Source organism: Mobula hypostoma, chromosome 9, assembly GCF_963921235.1.
Source record: "Mobula hypostoma chromosome 9, sMobHyp1.1, whole genome shotgun sequence".
NCBI lineage: Eukaryota > Metazoa > Chordata > Chondrichthyes > Myliobatiformes > Myliobatidae > Mobula > Mobula hypostoma.
Window position 1 is genome coordinate 15,172,854 of NC_086105.1, and position 19,224 is coordinate 15,192,077.

Sequence of the window (19,224 nt, forward strand, 5' to 3'; positions counted from 1 at the left end):
CTTGAGCAAGGTACTTAATCACACATTGCTCTGCCACGACACCGGTGCCAAGCTGTATGGGTCCTAATGCCCTTCCCTTGGACAACATCGGTGGCGTGGAGAGGGGAGACTTGCAGCATGGGCAACTGCTGGTCTTCCATCAACCTTGCCCGGGCCTGCGCCCTGGAAACGTTCCAAGGCGCAAATCCATGGTCTCACGAGACTAACAGATGCCTATAAATATATATATATATATATGTCACCATATACAACCCTGAGATTCATTTTCTTGCAGGTATACTCAATAAATGTATAGAATAATAGAAGGCATATGGTGCATTGGCCTTCATCAATCGTGGGATTGAGTTTAAGAATCGAGAAGTAATGTTGCAGCTCCAGAGGACCCTGGTCAGATCCCACTTGGAGTACTGTGCTCAACTCTGTTTGCCTCACTACAGGAAGGACGTGGAAACCATAGAAGGAGTGCAGGGGAGATTTACGAGGATTTTGCCTGGATTGGGGAGCATGCCTTATGAGAATAGATTGTGTGAACTTGGCCTCTTCTCCTTGGAGTGACGGAGGATGAGAGATGACCTGATAGAAGTGTACAAGATAATGAGAGGCATTGGTCATGTGGATAGTCAGAGGGTTTAGTTTTAAGGTGCTTGGAAGTAGATACAGAGGAGATGTCAGGGGTAAGTTTTTTACACAGAGAGTGGTGAGTGTGTGGAATGGGCTGCTGGCAGCAGTGGTGGAGGCGGAAACGATAGGGTCTTTTAAGAGACTCCTGGATGGATACATGGAGCTTAGAAAAATAGAGGGCTATGGGTAAGCCTAGGTAGTTCTAGGTAGTTCACATGTGCTGTGTGGGCCGAAGGGCCTGTATTGTGCTGTAGGTCTACTATGTTTCTAATAGTAACCATTCCAGAATCAATGAAAGACTGCACCAACTTGGGCATTCAAGCAGTGTGCAAAAGACAACAAACTGTGCAAATACAAAATGAGATAAATAATAATAAATAAATTAGCAATAAGTATTTGTTTTAAACTTCTAGCAGTTTTCATACTTAGATCTTTACTCATTAACTCCTTCAGAATGTCAGGATAGGTCTGACAAATGGTAAATCTGGAAGCATTGCTTTTTTTTGCTAAGAGTTTCCTCGACAAGTGCATTGTTATGAATAAGGCTAAGGTGCACGTGGGACAGTAGCATAACTTAAACCAAATGGCAAGTGAAGGTAGACAAGTTTCAGGTCCCTATCTGGCTTGTGGTCATCTTTGTTTGATATTGAGAAAGGATCTAGTGGTTTCCTGGAATATGTGACGAATAAACTCTTCTTGGGCTTCCAGCTTGCTACAGATATCAACTTTAACCAACATTTCAATGACAAATTCTGCCAGCTTCATTAGGGATGATGCCTAGGTACGTCTAGTCCAGTGGTATGTATACCCCCGATGTCTGTTCCTCCTGATCGGTTAGTCCTCAATCGATCAGATTTTTGCTGTCCCGCCTTGTTTACGATAGAATTCCAGTTCTTACTTGGAGACCTTCATCTTTGTTAAAATTCTTATTCTCTAGTGTTTTTACAATGGCTTCCTTCACCAAGTGGCCCCAAAAGCCAAAGATGACCTGGGACTCAGGACAGCTGGGGTTTACAGTGTTCCCTGTGAATGTGGAGCAGTGTATATCAGCCAGACGGGACGCACGGTGGAAATCCGCATCAAGGAACAGAAGAGGTGTATATTTTTGGGTTACCCAGAGAAATCGGCAGTAGCTGAACTTTGCATTCTCAATGGCCATAGGATTGACTTCAATGGCACAAGACTACTGTGCCACGTCAATGGCTTTTGGGACTGCCTGGTAAAGGAATTAATTGAACTAAGACTAAAGAATAAGAATTTTAACAAAGATGAAGGTCTCCCTCAAGTAAGAACTGAAATTCAGTTGTAAACAAGGTGGAACAGTGGAATACTGATTTGGTTGAAGTCTAACCAATCAGGAGGGACAGGCGATGGGGGTATCTGCACCACCAGACTATTCGTGCCTAGGTACCATCCCTGATGAAGATGGCAGAGTATGTCTTCAAAATGTCAGTTGAAATCAATATCTGTACCCAGCTGGAAGCCAGAGAAGAGCTTATTCATTCTTTTGATATTATTATTTATTCTGTTAATGGTTAAGTCTGTTAGAATCTATCTTTTTCCCCATTTGGAACTGAATTAGCATAATTTAGTATTTGGGAGCCTTTCTGATAAAAGGAAATGTTGTGACTCAAAGTGCCTCTGGTTGAATACAATCATGGGAATTTGTATGGAAATAAGGGATGCTGAGGTAGTTTTTGCAAATTTAATTTGTAAATTATTAGTATTTTTACAGTTGTCAAATGAAAAACTACTTTGGTAAAGCAATATGACAGTTTATTCAGCAGATAGACTGTATTTATAATGAGGGAATCTTTCTACAATAATCATCTACTTTTCAATTCCATACACAGATTTTGACCTTAAGATTTTTGATTATTCAGGAATGCCTTTGGTAGAATATTAGGCATTAGTCATTGAGAAGACAGCATGGAAATGAGGTATTCAGCCAAGCAACTCTGTTGACCATCAAACGTTCATTTACACCAATCATACAGAATTCCCATTTTTTACTCCCCGCTTCACGATGCCATTGCCATCACCCTCCACCTGGCCCTAACCCACCTGGACAAAAAAAGACACGTACATTTGAATGCTGTTCATAGACTTCAGTTCAGCACTCAACACAATCATTCCTCAGAAACTGATTGGAAAGCTGAGCCTACTGGGCCTGAACACCTCCCTCTGCAACTGGATCCTAGACTTCCTGACTGGGAGACCCCATTCAGTCCGGATTGGAAGCAGCATCTCTAACACCATCACACTGAGCATGGGGGCCCCCCAGGGCTGTGTGTTCAGTCCACTGCTGTTCACTCTGCTGACCCACGACTGTACTGCAACACACAGCTCGAACCGCATCATCAAGTTCGCCGATGACACGACTGTGGTGGGTCTCATCAGCAAGAACGATGAGTCAGCATACAGAGAGGAGGTGCAGCAGCTAACAGACTGGTGCAGAGCCAACAACCTGTCTCTGAATGTGAACAAAACAAAAGAGATGGTTGTTGACTTCAGGAGGACACGGAGTGACCACTCTCCTCTGAACATTGACGACTCCTCTGTAGAGATCGTTCAGAGCACCAACTTTCTTGGTGTTCACCTGACAGAGAATCTCACCTGGTCCCTCAACATTAGCTCCATAGCAAAGAAAGCCCAGCAGTGACTCTAGCTTCTGTGAAGGCTGAGAAAAGTCCATCTCCCACCCCCCATCCTCACCACATTCTTCAGAGGTTGTATTGAGAGCATCCTGAGCAGCTGCATCACTGCCTGGTTTGGAGATTGTACCGTCTCGGATCGCAAGACCCTGCAGTGGATAGTGAGGTCAGCTGAGAAGATCAACGGGGTCTCTCTTCCCGCCATTACAGACATTTACACCACACGCTGCATCCGTAAAGCAAACAGCGTTATGAAGGACCCCACGCACCCCTCATATAAACTCTTCTCCCTCCCGCCATCTGGAAAAAGGCACTGAAGCATTCGGGCTCTCACGACCAGACTATGTAACAGTTTCTTCCCCCAAGCCATCAGACTCCTCAATACCCAGAGCCTGGATTGACACCAACCCTCTACTGTGCATATCATCTTGTTTATTACTTATTGTAATGCTTGCACTGTTTTGTGCACTTTATGCAGTCCTGTGTAGATCTGTAGTTTTATGTTGTTTTACGTAGTTCACTGTAGTTTTTGTGTTGTTCATGTAGCACCATGGTCCTGAAAAACATTGTCTCGTTTTTACTGTGTACTGTAGCAGCAGTTACGGTTGAAATGACAATAAAAAAGTGACGACTTGACTCATCATCACCCCTCAGACTCTCCCACTCACCTACACACCAGGGGAAATTACAGTGGAAAAGTAACCTACCAACGTTCATGTCTTCAAGATATAGGAAGGAAATGGCACATCTGGAGGAAACTTGCAGGTTTACAGAGAGAACATGCAAATGCCGAAGTATATTCACGTGAGGTCAAGACTGAAGCTAGGTCTCTGCCAGCTGCACACTCTACTGCTCTTAATGGTGAAATCTTCCTTTATTATTATCAAAATTAACAAAAAGTAATGGCAAATATATCTTCCTATTCTTGGAACTTAAGATGAGTGTGCGAGGTCATGTTGGGTTGGTTCAAAGTTCGAAGTTTGAGGTACATTTATTATCGAAGTATCTATACTTGAGATTCATCTCTTTGCAGGCTGCCACAAAACAAAGAAACACAGTAGAACCCCTTAAAAAGTCACACAACAGTCCAACACCCCCAATGTGTGAAAAAACCGAAATGTGCAAACAATAAAAAAGTAAACAAGTAACATAGAGAACATTGACTGCAGATTCCCCGAAAGTGAGTCCACAGTCACAGAGCCAGTTCAGCACTGAGGTGGGTGATGCTGGTCCAGGAACCCGATGGCTGCAGGCCACAGCCACGGAGCCAGTTCAGCGCTGAGGTGAGTCAACGGCACTCACAGATAAGGATAAATTAATTCTGATATATGATGGCCAGTGTGAACTCTTCCTACTTTGGGGTGGGGAGGAGTTTGGAAGATTATGCTGGAACCATGGTTGGAACTAATAAGAAAGTTGATAAGACTTGTTCTTGCTGACAGGAATAGAACCCATTCAGAACTTAAGACATCTGCAGAATGAATGGTAACAAAATCCAGTTCAGTAACGGAAACTCCAGCTGCATCATCCAAGTCAAACTTTGAGAAAAGCTGGCATGGAGGTTCATGGGAAGGAGTGATTTTTATTCAGCTTTTGACTTTTGCGGCAGATTCAAAGAGTTGTGAGGGAGAAGGAATGTCGAACAGCAATTCCTGAGGGAATTGAAAGACAGGGCCTTTAGAGTTGACAGTCCAGGATTGGAATAGCACAGCAGAACTTTGGGCAAGTCATGGATAATGCAAGCCAGTAAAATGAGTGCCGTACGCCAGAGGAAGCAAAGTTGCTTATGAGGATTTTGGATTTTGCATTTTGGAGTTGGAGTGGAAAGAGATATTTGCCAGAGTGTGAGTAAATTTAGCATTGATCTAAATAGGGATCTGAAGCATGGCTATGAACTCTCATCTTCAGCTTGAGAATGCGATCTGTCTGCTAAGTTTGGAGAAGACCATAAGATATAGGAACAGAATTAGGCCACTCTGCCCATCAAGTATGCTCTGCCATTTGATTGTGGCTGATCCATTTTCCTCTAAGTGGGTATCCCTCTATTCTGAGATTGTGACCTCTGGTCCTAGACTGCCCAACTGTAGGAAGTGTCCTCTCCACATCCCATCCACTCTATCAAGGCCTTTCAATATTCGATAGGTTTCAATGAGATCCTCCCCTCATTTTTCTGAATTCCAGTGAGTACAGGCCCAGAGCCTTTTATTTCCAGAACTATTCTCATGAACCCTCTCCAATGTTAGCACATCCTTTCTTAGATAAGGGGCCCAGAATTGCTCAAAATACTCCAATTGAGGCCTCATCAGTGCCTTATAAAGGTTTATTCACTTTGCTGTCTCTTTCTGACGGTTCTTTTAGATGTGCCTCTGACTTGACCCACTGTTCAATTGTAGGGTATGCAGTATTTGTATAATTAATGAAAATGAGCATCAGTAATACTTAATTTAGCTGGCAGAATGGAGATGCGTCTCTTAAAAAAAAAAGAGGTATCATTCCTTCCGCTAGCCGGCAGGTCACCCGTGGGCAAGGTGTAGCACAAGCTTAGCGCCCCTAATCATCATCCCTGACGAAGATGGCAGAGTTGGTTATTGAAACGCCAGTTATAATCAATACCTGTACCTGGCTGGAAGCCAGGCAAGAGTTTATTCATTAAATTATTTAGTTTAATTTTAACAGTTTTTTACATGCTCATCGTTGCATGGCCAAACACCTGAGTAATTACATTGTCAAGTTTGCTGATGACATGACAGTGGGGGCTCATTACCAACACGATGTGACGGCCTACGGAGAGGAAGTGGAAGAGCTTGAGGTCCTGTGCCAGACAAATAACCTCTTCATCAATATCAACAAGATGAAGGAGATGGTTATTGACTTTTGGAGAGTTCACACGGTTCATGTCCTTCTTACATTGGTAGCACAGCAGTGGAAACTGTGAGTAGTTTCAAACTCCTGGGGGTGCACATCTTGCACACATTGTACACAATCAAGAAACTTCACCAACATCTGTACTTTCTGAGAAGACTGAAGAGAGCTGGACTTGATACCTTTTACAGATGCACAGTAGAGAGCATTCCAATATGCTGCGTCATTATGGTACAGAAATTGCTGGAAGGCTGTACAACGGGTAGTCGAGACAGCCCAATGCATCACCATCACCAGTCTATCCGTCATCAATGACATAGATATGGAAAGGTGCTGGGAAAAGGCCATCATTGTCATGAAGGAGCCCACCCATCGTGCTCACGGACTAATTGTCCCATTCCCATCAGGGAGGAGGCTATGTAGCATACATGCCAGGGCCAACAGACTCAAAAGCAATTACTTTCCCCAAGCAATGAGGCTGATCAACACTGCTGCCCTACTACACCCCCCCCCCCACCATTACAAGTATCATTTCCTGTCAGGCACCTTATGTACAGACACTCTTGTACCTAGAGTCACTTTACAGACAGTCACCGTCCCCATCCTGAACACTCTGTTCAATCTCCTGCCATCTGGTAGGAGATACAGAAACATCTTAGCCAAGAGAGTAAGACTGGAAAACAGCTTCTTCCCGAGGGCTATTATGCAGCTGAATAATGCTGCACCCTGGCTTGCCAATGGCCTTTGAGCGTTATAGACTATTGAAATCATTTGTTGCATGTAAATATGGGATTTTTAAAAAAATTAAGCTGTCCCGCATGTATTGTAAATATCTGTTTTGCATGGACTGTCGTAGCACTGCAATCTTGTTCCCTTGAGTAATGACAATAGAGTTCTATTCTATTCTAATCGATCTATATATAAACTCTCTTATGTATTTACTTTTATTGTGTTCTTTATTGACTTTTTTTTACCGTGCTCATGGTCTGCTCTTTATCAAATTACGGTATTACTTTGTACTGTTGTAAATATATGGTATAATTATGTGGTTTTGTCAGTTTTAGTCTTGGTTTGTCCTGTGTTTCTGTGATATCATTCTGGAGGAACATTGTATCCTTTTGTAATGCATGCATTTCTAAATGACAATAAACGAGGACTGAGTGTCCTCATAATCTAATCTAATCTAGTTTTATTGGGTCTCTTTTTGTTATGCGTCAGATCTGGAGTAACAATCGTTTCATTCTCCTTTACACTTGCGTACAGGAAATAACTGTAAGTAATCTTGAATGTCTCCTGGGCATCCGGGTCATTTCGAACTATTAAAATTCCCCATGTTTCACAGCAGCCGAAACTCTTCTGGCTAACAGTTTTTAGGGCAGTTTCAGAGGCTGGTCCTCCTCAGCTGCAGCCTGGCCCATGCTGCAGCTGTCATAGGTGATTCAGGCTGGAAAAGTACATCCCGATCAGGTAAGATAGAATGTGGGAAAGCCATGGGACCACACTAGATCAGAAACAGAGTCAGCAATATTTGGCCTTGTATTTTTAGAACCTTGCATTAACAAACCGGTGGCACGGTGGAGAGACGTCTCGACCAAAGGAGGTGAAAGACGCTCCTTCCCTCTGTTGGACTGCAGGTCACCATTGGCAAGGTGTATCACCTGCTTAACCCCCACCCCCCCCCACCTCGATCAGGGTCACATGAAGCCATGGGAGCAGGTGGTGGATGGTTGTATGAGCAGCTGGTGCACATCACAAGTCCTGGTTATGCGAACACTGGGGTCAGGCACACCATCTCTGAAGAGTATCGATAATAGCTGGGATCACCAATCTTGGAAAGACACTGCTCAGAAGAAGGCACTGGCAAACCACTTCTGTAGAACAATTTGCCAAGAACATTCATGGTCATGGAGAGACCATGATTGCCCACGTTGTAAACATAATGAACAAGTGGACATTCACAAAAGTTATTGGATGTAAACTTATTGAAGAAGAAGTCACATTGAATGAAGTTTTACCTTAAAATCTGTGTGTTTTTGCAACAGAAGAGACCACAGAAACGTCTTCAGAAACAAAAAAGGAAATGCTGAAAGTCTGTAATAAAAACAGAAAATGCTAGATAGTCAGCAAATTAGCACCATCTGCAGAAATGGAAATGGAGTCACTGTTTCAGGTTGACGATCAGAACTCGTAATTCTGATGAAGTAGTTTTTAAGTTATGAGGCACTTTGATAAGCTGAATAATGAAAAATTATTGTATGGAATTGGAGAAGTCATGAGGTTGGGATGGAAAATGGGATGAAGGTGGGCCTTCTGTTCAATTTGTGTTGAGACAGAGAGAGGAAAGATGTAAGAACTTGGGAGAAATGTATTTCCTTCGAGTGTTATTGGAGCACTGAATGCCATGGGGTTGGGACTGAGACCATTGCAACTTTCAAGGGAAGAATGGAGAAATATTTGGATCTTTGACAAAATATGATCATTTGGGAATGTGACAAAAGCCAGATGTAAAACTTTTACATACATTGGCTGATTTCCCATGGCATTTTTCGTGCTGGTTTGAAAGTTTTGCTCTTAATTCAGGAGAGGCATATTTGTGGTATAAAATAGAATCATTATTAAGTTAGATGCATTTTAAATGCTAGCTTGAAAAGAAATAAATGAATTAAAATTGTTTCCATATGGACATACAATTTAAAAATTGAAATTAAATTTATTTAATGAATTGGAAAAATTACATTAAATTGTATATAAAGGACATGCATTATTATACTTTGAAAATTAAAGGAATGCTCATTTGAAATGAATTTAAATGAAAGGTATGAACAATAGCTACATACTGTACAATTTAGAATAATTTGCAGAATTTGTTAGTTCATTTTCAGAATTTGTCTGAAGCATTGACACAAGCACATATATCATAAATTTGCGAAAGCCAGGAGAGGAATCCGATTTGAAGGGCGATGGAGAATGGCTCCTCCAGGTGTCACAGTCAGATATGAATTGGCTTGTGGTGGCCGCCTGTAACAATCCTTGGGGACCGCTGCTTGGCTGTATGCAGACCTGGATTTCCTGAACACAGCTGGTCTACTTCCAGCAAACCAGTTCAGTAAAGAAGGGATCAAACAGACAACAGGCCCCCTTATTGCATGAGGAAACTGGCTAACACAGATCCAGTCACCAAACAGAACCTTTGCACAGCGACCCCTCGAGGCAATGGCTGCGCCTTATGTAGTCAGGCTCTTGACTAGTGAGGGGCAGCATAATTTAGCCTTGTCTTGCCTTAACCTGCTGCTTGCACACAGGATTGTAAGCGAGATGCGTGGCTGAGTTTCATTCCTCTGCCCCACACACAGTTTGGAGCCACTGCTATTCAGTTGAAGCACTGCTGACCCTGCTGCCTAATGCATGCTACTTTGCACAGTAAATCTGTGAGCTAATCTGCTGGCAATTATGTAGTGAAAATTGGCAGTCCTTCAAATAATCCTTTCAACTGTCTGTTATTCACAAAAATATCAATAATAAAGCCAAGGAAATAGTAAATCTTTGAAAACACTATCACCTTAACAGGATAATTTGTAGAGTGTAAATCTATTTATGTTACTAATGAAACTTGCACAAAAAGTAACTATTTGCAAATATAGTGGATTCTGATTAATTGGGCCATTGGTTAATTGGGACAGCCACTTATTTGGAACAACTCTTTACCTGTATTTTATTTTATTTTATTTAGAGGTACAGCGCTAAAGAGGCACTTCCAGCCCTTGGAGCCATGCCACCCCAACGGTACCTGATTCAACCCTAGCCTAATTACTCAGTTAAACAGTAGTTGGTCTTTCTTTTATACCTTTTTTACCATCCCCATGAAAATTTGGATAATTAGGGCAGCTGCTTAATTGGGCCAAAACATCCTGGTCCCAATGTGTCCCAATTAACTGGAATCCACTGTATTAAGATATTTGCAGAAGTGAACTCCTGTAGGGTGACCTTTCTTACTTTGTAGTGCTTGATTCTACCAGTAGATGGCAGCTGTTTCACTAGCTGCATGAGCTTCGCATTAAACATAAATCACCCAGTTCAACTATGCTGGAACCCCAGTACTGGGGCACACTGTCTTTTAATTAGAAAATACATCCTTGTTCTTTGCCTGACCTGCAGAGTGACATCACTGCCTCTCTTCCTGTTGCACTGTAGCTGCCTGACCCAGAGACTTGACACAAGCCAGATGGCTTCGATTGGTAGGCGCACAGGCTGCCTGGTACTGCAATTGATGATACCGAATAGGAAGACCTTTTATGATCAGCTGCGGAGACTGAGTAAGAATGCAGTTCTGCTAGGTAATTGGACATCACTGAACACTTTCATTTTCATAGTAGGCTCTGCAAAAGTTACAAGAATAATTTCGTCTACTGAAGCTTTCTGATTTATTTTTTATTTGTTATTTCTGTTGGTTAATAATGAATGGACTTCCCACAGTGTAATCTCAATCTATGCCCTTTTGGTTCAGCAGCACACAGTCGTTTTGAAGTTGACATGTTTACTTTTATTTAATGGCTCGTTGAGACTGTTCGTTGTGACACTTAATTTTGTTTCCTTTTTCTCTCCTTGTAAAAACAGGAAAAATTATTTTGGCTTTGCAATAAGTCACTTTTAAGATGTCAAAGTTAACATAAGCATATTTCTTTCAGACACACTCCAGAATAACTGCTCACTGTATAAATCATTGTTTTGTTCTTCAGAAGGTGCTGGTACTCCTGAAATGCTTTTGCTGCTTGTCTGTGAAAACACCATAAGCAACATTACTTTGAAGATGTATTTGCCAATGAATGATCCTTTTTAATTTTTGCTGCCAATTTACAACAACTCGATCCAAAGTCAAGCATTAGGAATAAATATAATTTACATGGAAAACTAGTGGTTTGATTCCAGATTATGTGCTTAGGTTCTAAAAATGTTGGAATTTTCAGAATGTTATTTTACGTAACCTGCATGCAGTCGGCGTTTTGACATTTAACATGATTTTCTTTTTGTTTCCCTACTTAGCCGTTGTTCCCTGCTTCTTGCCTCTTGTTTCTTGGTGGAAGTGTCCCAGTGATGTCCGCATTCAACCTGCTGCATTTGGTGACAAAGAGCCAGCCAGTAGCCCTTCGTGCTTGTGGGCTTCCCTCAGGTTGAATGTGTGCTGCATGCTGTGTGTCTTGCAAACTTTGGGTGCCGTTAGCAAAAAAAAATGGGGGAGTAGGTGACTGCTGCAGAAAACTCTAGCTGACTGTAGTGACACTGACCCTCATTTTATTTTAGCAGAGTTTGTCTTTGAAGGCAGAAGTCAGCAATAAATCATTGCTTTAAGTGTACACATTGTCCCCATTTTAAAAAAATCCAAAGTAACATTTTCCAGCAACCCCTAGTCTATATATTATCTAGCGGTTCTAAGATGCTGGGACAGCTCTCAGATCCTGAGAAAATTTAATTATTATCATCTTTGCTACTTGAGACGCTTTTCCCGATCTTGACGGCATCTTGATAGTGTTACCGTTCTCATTTTAAAGAGTGTTGAAAGACATTTTAATTCATGCACTGAGATTCCATAATATGAATGGCATTAACAATTGCATTGATACAAGTATGTAGGTTAAAATATAAAGTTACGGTTGTAAAAATTAGCTCAAGCTTTGAGTTCCAGAGAGGTAACTTATACACAGTACAAAACATTTTTCAATTTAACCGACCTGAGAAAATTAAGTACTAGATTTGTTTTATGCTATTCACTATCACTAACGATACCAAAATCATTGCCAACTTGAAACTCAGCAAAACTAGGTACTGCTCATTATAATACAAGGTGATGGTAAATCCTCCTGAACTTAACTGATCGCCACCAATATTATTCCAATTTTGTTTTTCATTTAGGGCTGTCATCGCAACAATTCCTGCGATTTGCATAAAGTAATATTTAAAATGCACAGCTTTACATGGTGATGGGAATGCTTTAAAAAAAATTCTGAAAAGCCTGTTTCAATTCTGTTTGTGTGTGTGCCATGCACCAAAGAACAGGTTCAGCTTTAATCTGCATTTGTACACATGCTATTTGTCATGTCGCAGCTAAGAAATTATTCAGTGGGGGGAATTCAATGCAATCAAAAGTACATGTGAACAGCTTCAGTTTGAGTAACAAAAAAATTGTGATTGTTTTTTTAAAAATGTGTACTAAAAATGGAAATGCGTGCCAGTACCAAAATTATTTTGAAGAATTAGAATATTACAGACGTTGAAAATCGGAAAGAAAAGCTGGAGGCATTCAGCAGGTCAGACAGTATCTGGGGAGACAGCAGACGAGATGGTTTGTGTGTGAATGTGTCCTCTGAAAAAGGAAACAAAATATGTGTGTTCTCACATAAAATGGCAGGCAGAGAAAAAAAACTGAGTAAAAATAACCTATTCCATTAGTACAGCCCACTAATTTGGAGGAATACACACATGCACAAAACACATTCAAAATCAGACACTTTTTGGGTAAGGATGCTGCTTGATACAGACCAATCAGGCTGCAACCTGGAGATAGTATTCCCATCCATCATCCCGTGGCAGAGGCTAGTCAATATCCTAAATGTGATCTAATTCTCTCATTTTCTATGGTGAACTTCACTTTAAGGCACCTCCCAACCCTGAATAGTGTATCTCTCCAAAGCAGCACTGACAAAGTAATCTCCTTGTGACACAAGTAGAAAGGCAAACTCAGCAGTTAACTATGAAAAACTAGCAATTACCTAGAATAGGGTTGTTTGGTGTATGCATGACTCCTTTTTATGCACTTAAACAAGACCGTGTGAAATACTGAATTCCAAGAATCTTGAAAATCCTTCACTCATATTTCCCTGGCAACGGTTTCATTTAGTATGCAGTATACAACCTGAAATTCTTACTCTCTGCAGACAGCCATGAAATAGAAGAAAACCCCCAAAGAATAAATGACAGAAAAACATCAGTTTATGTTTCAATATCTGTATAACCAGGCATGGGGAGATCTTTGATGTAAAGACAATTTCCATTTGGTCGGGGGGGGGTGGGGGAAGAAGTGCAAGTTGTTTTGTTGATATCGCTTTATACCGAAGATTCCCAATCTGGGGTCCGTGTACCCTTCAGTTAATGGTAGGAGTCTGTGGCATAAAAAAGTTTGGGAACCCTTGCTTTAAACTAATGTACAGTATGTTCTGTACCAGGGAAATTCCTTGATACCTGTCTAACTTATATTTAACATTAGTGCTTCCATCATAGTCAAAGTGTGATACAACATGGATACAAGCTCTTCTTCTCAATAAATCCATGGTACCTGTCCAGCCAAGCCTCTAAGCCTCCCTACCTCGCAAATGATGCTATTATGCCTGCATCAACCACTTTTTTTTTGTCAGTTCATTCCACATGCTCACCACTCTCTGTGTAGAAAAAAATTGCCCCTTGGATTCATTTTTAAATCTTTCCTCTCTCTCCCTGAATCTATGCTTCTTAGTTTTGGACTCCCTTACCTTTGGGAAAAGACTGTTACTGTCCACCTTATCTATACTGTAATTGTAAATATTCCTGTAAGGTTGCCCCTCATTCTCCTACGTTCCAAGTAATAAAGACCTAGCCTGGCCACCCTCTCCTTTATAACATGCCCTCTAGTCCTGACAACGTCCTCATGAATTTTTTTTCAAAGATTTGAAGTACATTTATTATCAAAGTACATATGCAGTATACAACCCTGAGATTCGTCTCCCCCACAGATAGCCATGAAGCAAAGAAAACCATGGAACCAGTTCAAAGAAAAACGTCAGCACTGTCTCTCACACACACAAAAAAAAGGGCAAAAGGCAACATAAAAAGAGCAAAAAAAAACAGAATATAGAACGCAAAATTGAAAGAGTCCAGGCATATTCAGTTCAGCTCTCTTTTCAGTTTAGCCACATCTTTCCTATAACAGGGAGACTAAAACCGAACAGAGTACTGCAAGTCCGGTCTCACCTACAACTACAACATAATGTCCCAACTCCTTTACTCAGTACCCTGACTGATCACTCCAAAAGTGGGGGTCTAGGAACTATCTGATACTGAGGACCTGCTGATTGGTCAATGACCGAGACTCTAGGTCATGCCTAGGACTTTGCTGATGTAAATTCAAGATCTGCTGGGTGGCCAGACTGACATCCTGATGCTGCTTATGTAATTAAGAACTTATAAAAGTAATTCCGGTTTCACTTTCACTGGTCTTTTCCTTCCCTTCACCAGTAGATCTTTTTGGAATGGGGATAGATCATTATATTTAAAGCATTCGTTAAATATGATCTTCCTCTTGTAATTTTGGAAGGGGGAGGTGGTTCAATTTACTTCTGTCTTTTCCAAAAGCACTAATGTTGTTGGGAGTCAGTTTCCAGGATCGTTGTCCTTCACTGATGCCTCCAAGGGGCTATTCTTCATGTTAAATCTGGACAGTAAGATGCTTGACTTTGAAACCAGCACAGCTGATCCAGATTATGGTTTCATTTAAGGGCCATGAATTTACCAGTAAGGATTACTAAATGGCAATCACAAGGTGGAACCCAATTTCCTGACCCTCTCCCCTCCTCCCACCCAAGGGATATTAAGGCTAATTATCATAGCCACTGCTGATGCTCCAGGACTGGAAATTGAACCCATGACATTTCTGAATCTTTTATTCAGCAAACCGCTGGCTTACCCTACTGATGCATCAAGGGAACTACTATGCTGTGCTTTAAAGCTCATGGGTACATTGACCTATATATAATCATAAATGGCAGCAATACAGAGGTTTGCTTATACAATCAACTCTTAACCCAGTGGCTATCACATTACAAACAGTACAGTAACTAAGTTAACTCTAAACTTCATATTATCTTCTGCATTCCTTTGCTGTGATCACAGCTTCTAATTAAGGCAGTATTATTGTCCATTGCTGGTATATAATGCATTCCAGGGCCTTACTTTCCAATCTCATTATTATTGAAAAATGGTATCCCACTGAATACCATGCTGTAGTTTTTACATTTAACTGATTTGAGCAAAAAATTTTGTTCCTGTGACACTTCAGCAAAATCCAGCAGATGGCGTATGTGATTATACTCAGTACATGGGATTGAATTCAGAAATATTAGCTGAGTTATTTGGGGGCATTTATCAGAATTGGGCATTGCACAGTAAATATAAAATAATAAATGTATTAGAATAAGCTCCAGTGACAAATTGCGGCACTGAAATGGTTTGAAATACCATACCCATTCAACTAGTCCCAATAATTTACCTACAGAATTTTATTTTCTCATTTGAGCATTGTTGTAAGAGATGCTATTTTCGATCATAATCACCCTAATAGTATTTAAATTAGATTTTTTTGGTATCCATGTGCAAGTTATGCCTTGAGGAGAGGGAGATGAGTGATCAATATGACTAAATTATTATGATACAAAACAGATTCTTAGGAAGGAAAGTAGTACTTTACAAGAATGTTGGCTGTGTCTTGTAGCACATGGTAGCAAAAGTGCATCCATCAGTACTCGAAAATTAGCGAGAACCATTAATTCTCCAGCATGGTACTTTCAATGTTGGAATCCTTAACAGGCTGCTACGAGGAGGCTCGCTGCCTTGATCTGTACTACTCAGAGGAGCTCAGTGAACACTGTAAAGTTATTTAGAAGTATTTTCTACAGTAGTCTACCCCTCCTTTAAATGCAGTGCTGCATAATTTGCTTTTCCTATTTATTATGCTTTGCTTTATAATTATCTCCAGTCTTTTGCTAAATGATTTACTGCTTCGAAATTCTGTTACTTAACTGCATGCTGCTACTCGGAGCACCTATTTCCTTGTATATAACACTGCATATAGAAGTTAATATGATTAGTGGTCTGTGGTTGTGGAGGGGAGAAAAGGCAAAGTAACTTATTCATAAAATTGTTCGATAACTAAATCTTTGCCTTTTTTATTTTTATTAGCATTGTAAGTTGAATTCTTAAAATATCCTTCATTGTTAATACTAGGTAAATAGCAGGCACATATGACTTTTCTTCAAAGATGTTTCTTATTAGAATTTCCAAAATCCCAACCTTTATCTAAACAATCAACTTCCTGTTACCTCACATTTGTCTGGATAGTTTGGCATTATATTGTAAACACAAGTCAATGGGCACATGAACTACTGCACAGTAAAAAATGGTATGGATACTTTGCATTTCCTGATGTTAAAACTATTGCAATTAGTGGTCAACTTTTTCCAAATACTGAATCTGCAATTTTTTCCTCTGTTTAATCTTTTGAAATTAAATTCTTTAGAAATATTTAAATCCTCTAATATAGAAGCTATTTTCCACTTTTAATTGCAAAGAATAAAGTCCTTCAAAGTGGTTTTCTATTGTGAAAACCTTCATCTCAATCTGCAGATGCATATTGTTGAAGAAGGCTATTGCTGCTTAATGGTTCTTTGAAAGTAGCAAATGATCCTGTGTTTCCTCTCCAAACTGTGTTCACCTTTGAAGCTGCCTTACACAACTGTTCATTGAAGTGTGTTGCCTTGAAACTTTCTCAATGGTTTTAACCAAAGGACTGTTTGCTTTTTTGAGATTTTTATGGCTTCTGTTGTAAATAAGGTTTTGTACAGTTGGGGAAAGTCTAATGTGGTTATTTAAAATAGTTCGGGGAAGATATAGAAGGCTTGGTGTTGAATATGTAAGGCAAAATCATTCTATATACAGATAACTAAAATGTAATAAACAATTGTACCAGTATCTTTGAGCAGTCAGTAATCTTTGAAATAAATCTTTAATAAATGTCTTGAAGCAAATTGAATCTTCAAACAGTTGAACGTTTGGTTTTTCTTAACATGCACAATGTGGTGATCGTCTTCCTTGCCCATTGCACCTTGCACCCAGGTAAGTTCAGGAGGGTGAAATTTTCTGAAAAACCCAAAGAGTTTCATTGGTCTTTTGTGATCATTCCAAGAAATTGTTTAACATCATCATTCCTGTGCTCATAACAAAACTTCAGTTCTTAAATAAAATCAAATTTTGCCAGTATTTTACTAATTAAGGGGGGGGGACTTTGGTTAACCTTGTTATTGACCCGGTGCAATTGAAATGAATAAAAAGGAAATGGGCTTTAAGTGATTGACAAGGTAGTCTGCTTCTTATTTATGAAAATATGTAAAAATTATGTAAAAATACTTGACCATAAGCAAAAAAAAATCCAGCTTTATCTGTATATGAACCAAGAACCAAATGACTTTATTTGGGCCAGGCATTTAGAATGCTGTGTGCAGAATTGACTCTAGACAGTTTCAAACTTTTATGTTACACTGCAACTGAAAAAGCAGTGTTGTTAGAATGGCAAGGTCTGTTTTTCTTTATATAACCCAAATGGCCTCTTTTTTTTTGCTCTACTCTCATATCCCCTCCCCCACCCCCAACAGGTTTTCAATTTCTTTGTAAGACTGCTAAATTAGCAGAATAGAACTTCTGAGTATTCTCTACTCGAAACTGATATAGGGATTATGGAATATTTTGACAATGAGTTATTGCTTCATATTAGTATGGATAGAGGGCTTACTTATCTCTAAGTTTAAATAAATAAGATGTAAATGAAGTTATCAAAAAGTTAATAAATTAAGGCTAATTGGATTCCTTTAGACAGTCTAATTCTTTCTTGTACAGCTAATCCACAAGGGTTTAGCCAAGGAGAAGGTTGTATTTATATGTTTAAAATTCTAGAATGTTGAAGAAATTTTGCTAATTAGAAACTGATGTCTTCAAATGTCTCAACACATTTAAGGCACAACATGAAGCGCATTCTGCCAAAGTTGTATGAATATTCATTCATTTGGTCTTGTAAGACTAACAAAGAAACCAAGAATGAAATCTTTATTCCTTTTTAAATAAGACTGCCCCTAGCTAAGATATATGACAGTGCTCTTTCAAAGCCTGTTATTGAAATGAAGTTCTGTCATATACTGTAGTTCATGCAAAAGTTAGTCTGAGCAGCAGTCAGATCAAAAGCATTTGTACAAAATTTAGAGTGCATTTAAAGCCCACTTGTCCAGGGAGACTTAAATGGTCTCAACTTCAAAATCAAATTTTATAAAACAAATCTTTTATTAAGGTCAATGAATATTTTAGAGCTTAGTCAATGTTGAACAATGTGACTTTTTTTAAAAAATCAAAATGTGAGTCAACATTCCTTAAATGAGTTGCCAGTAACTGTGTTTGGAGCAGTTTTTATGAATACTTTGTAGTAATGACTCAAGGTAAAAGTAGAAAAGCATTCAATGTTAGGAAATTGCAATCCAATACCATGTAATTTAAACCTGCAGTTGCTTCTCTTGCGGTAAATGACATACAGATGGGCAACTGGTTCTTGTAGTTTGTGTGCACAATTGGCCTTTTTATACAAGTACACATTTCTAAGTAACAAAAGTATTATTTGACACAGTTTTATTTTTGTACACCTTTCTCTTTTTTTACACGTTTTTCTGAGACTAATTTAGTGCAAACTGCCTCTTGTCACACAATTTGTGTGCGTTAAACTTTTTACAAAAAACAAAGTGAGGGGAAAATAATGTAGATTTGCTCGTGCTTGCTTTCTGATTTTACTCGTGAATATTTTCCCAGTCCCTTTCGAGAAAGCAAAATTTCTTATAAATTGATATGATACATTGGACAATCCAATATCTCAACAAAGTTCTGACATTTTTTATATAGGAACATAGTTATCGAACTATCAGATTGTAGTGGTCATCACAGCTGGATTATTATATATGCACATCAGTTTGTAAGAAGGGATGGGAATCCTGCTGTTTTTCTTTGGCTCTCCTTCGAGGTGTTCAGACCAATTGCAGCACCCCGTGCAGCCTTGCTCAACTAAGCAAACAACACTTCCCAGGCATCATATCTGGGATTTAATTGATCAGTGTGTTTTTGTAGCAAATTAAATCATGTATGTACTCACTAATCTACCCAGTAGACCATTTTCATTGGATTGAATTTTGGGATATTATGATTGGCTGACAACATCTGGGTTATTTCACAATAATAATATTAGAAACCTGAGGCT

At 39.7% G+C, this 19,224-nt stretch overlaps 1 protein-coding gene across 2 annotated transcripts in view; it reads left to right on the forward strand.

Moving 5' to 3' along the window:
• msrb3 (methionine sulfoxide reductase B3) overlaps positions 1–19,224 on the forward strand; it is a 119,569-nt gene that overhangs the window by 11,851 nt on the left and 88,494 nt on the right. Inside the window, exon 2 of one of the 2 annotated variants that reach the window (XM_063059612.1) lies at positions 11,178–11,304. The exons of the other annotated variant lie outside the window; for it this stretch is intronic. Coding sequence (XP_062915682.1) covers positions 11,229–11,304 — 76 coding nt within the window. The 5' untranslated portion in view covers positions 11,178–11,228. The remainder of the gene's footprint in view (positions 1–11,177; positions 11,305–19,224) is intronic. 2 annotated transcript variants of the gene reach the window in all.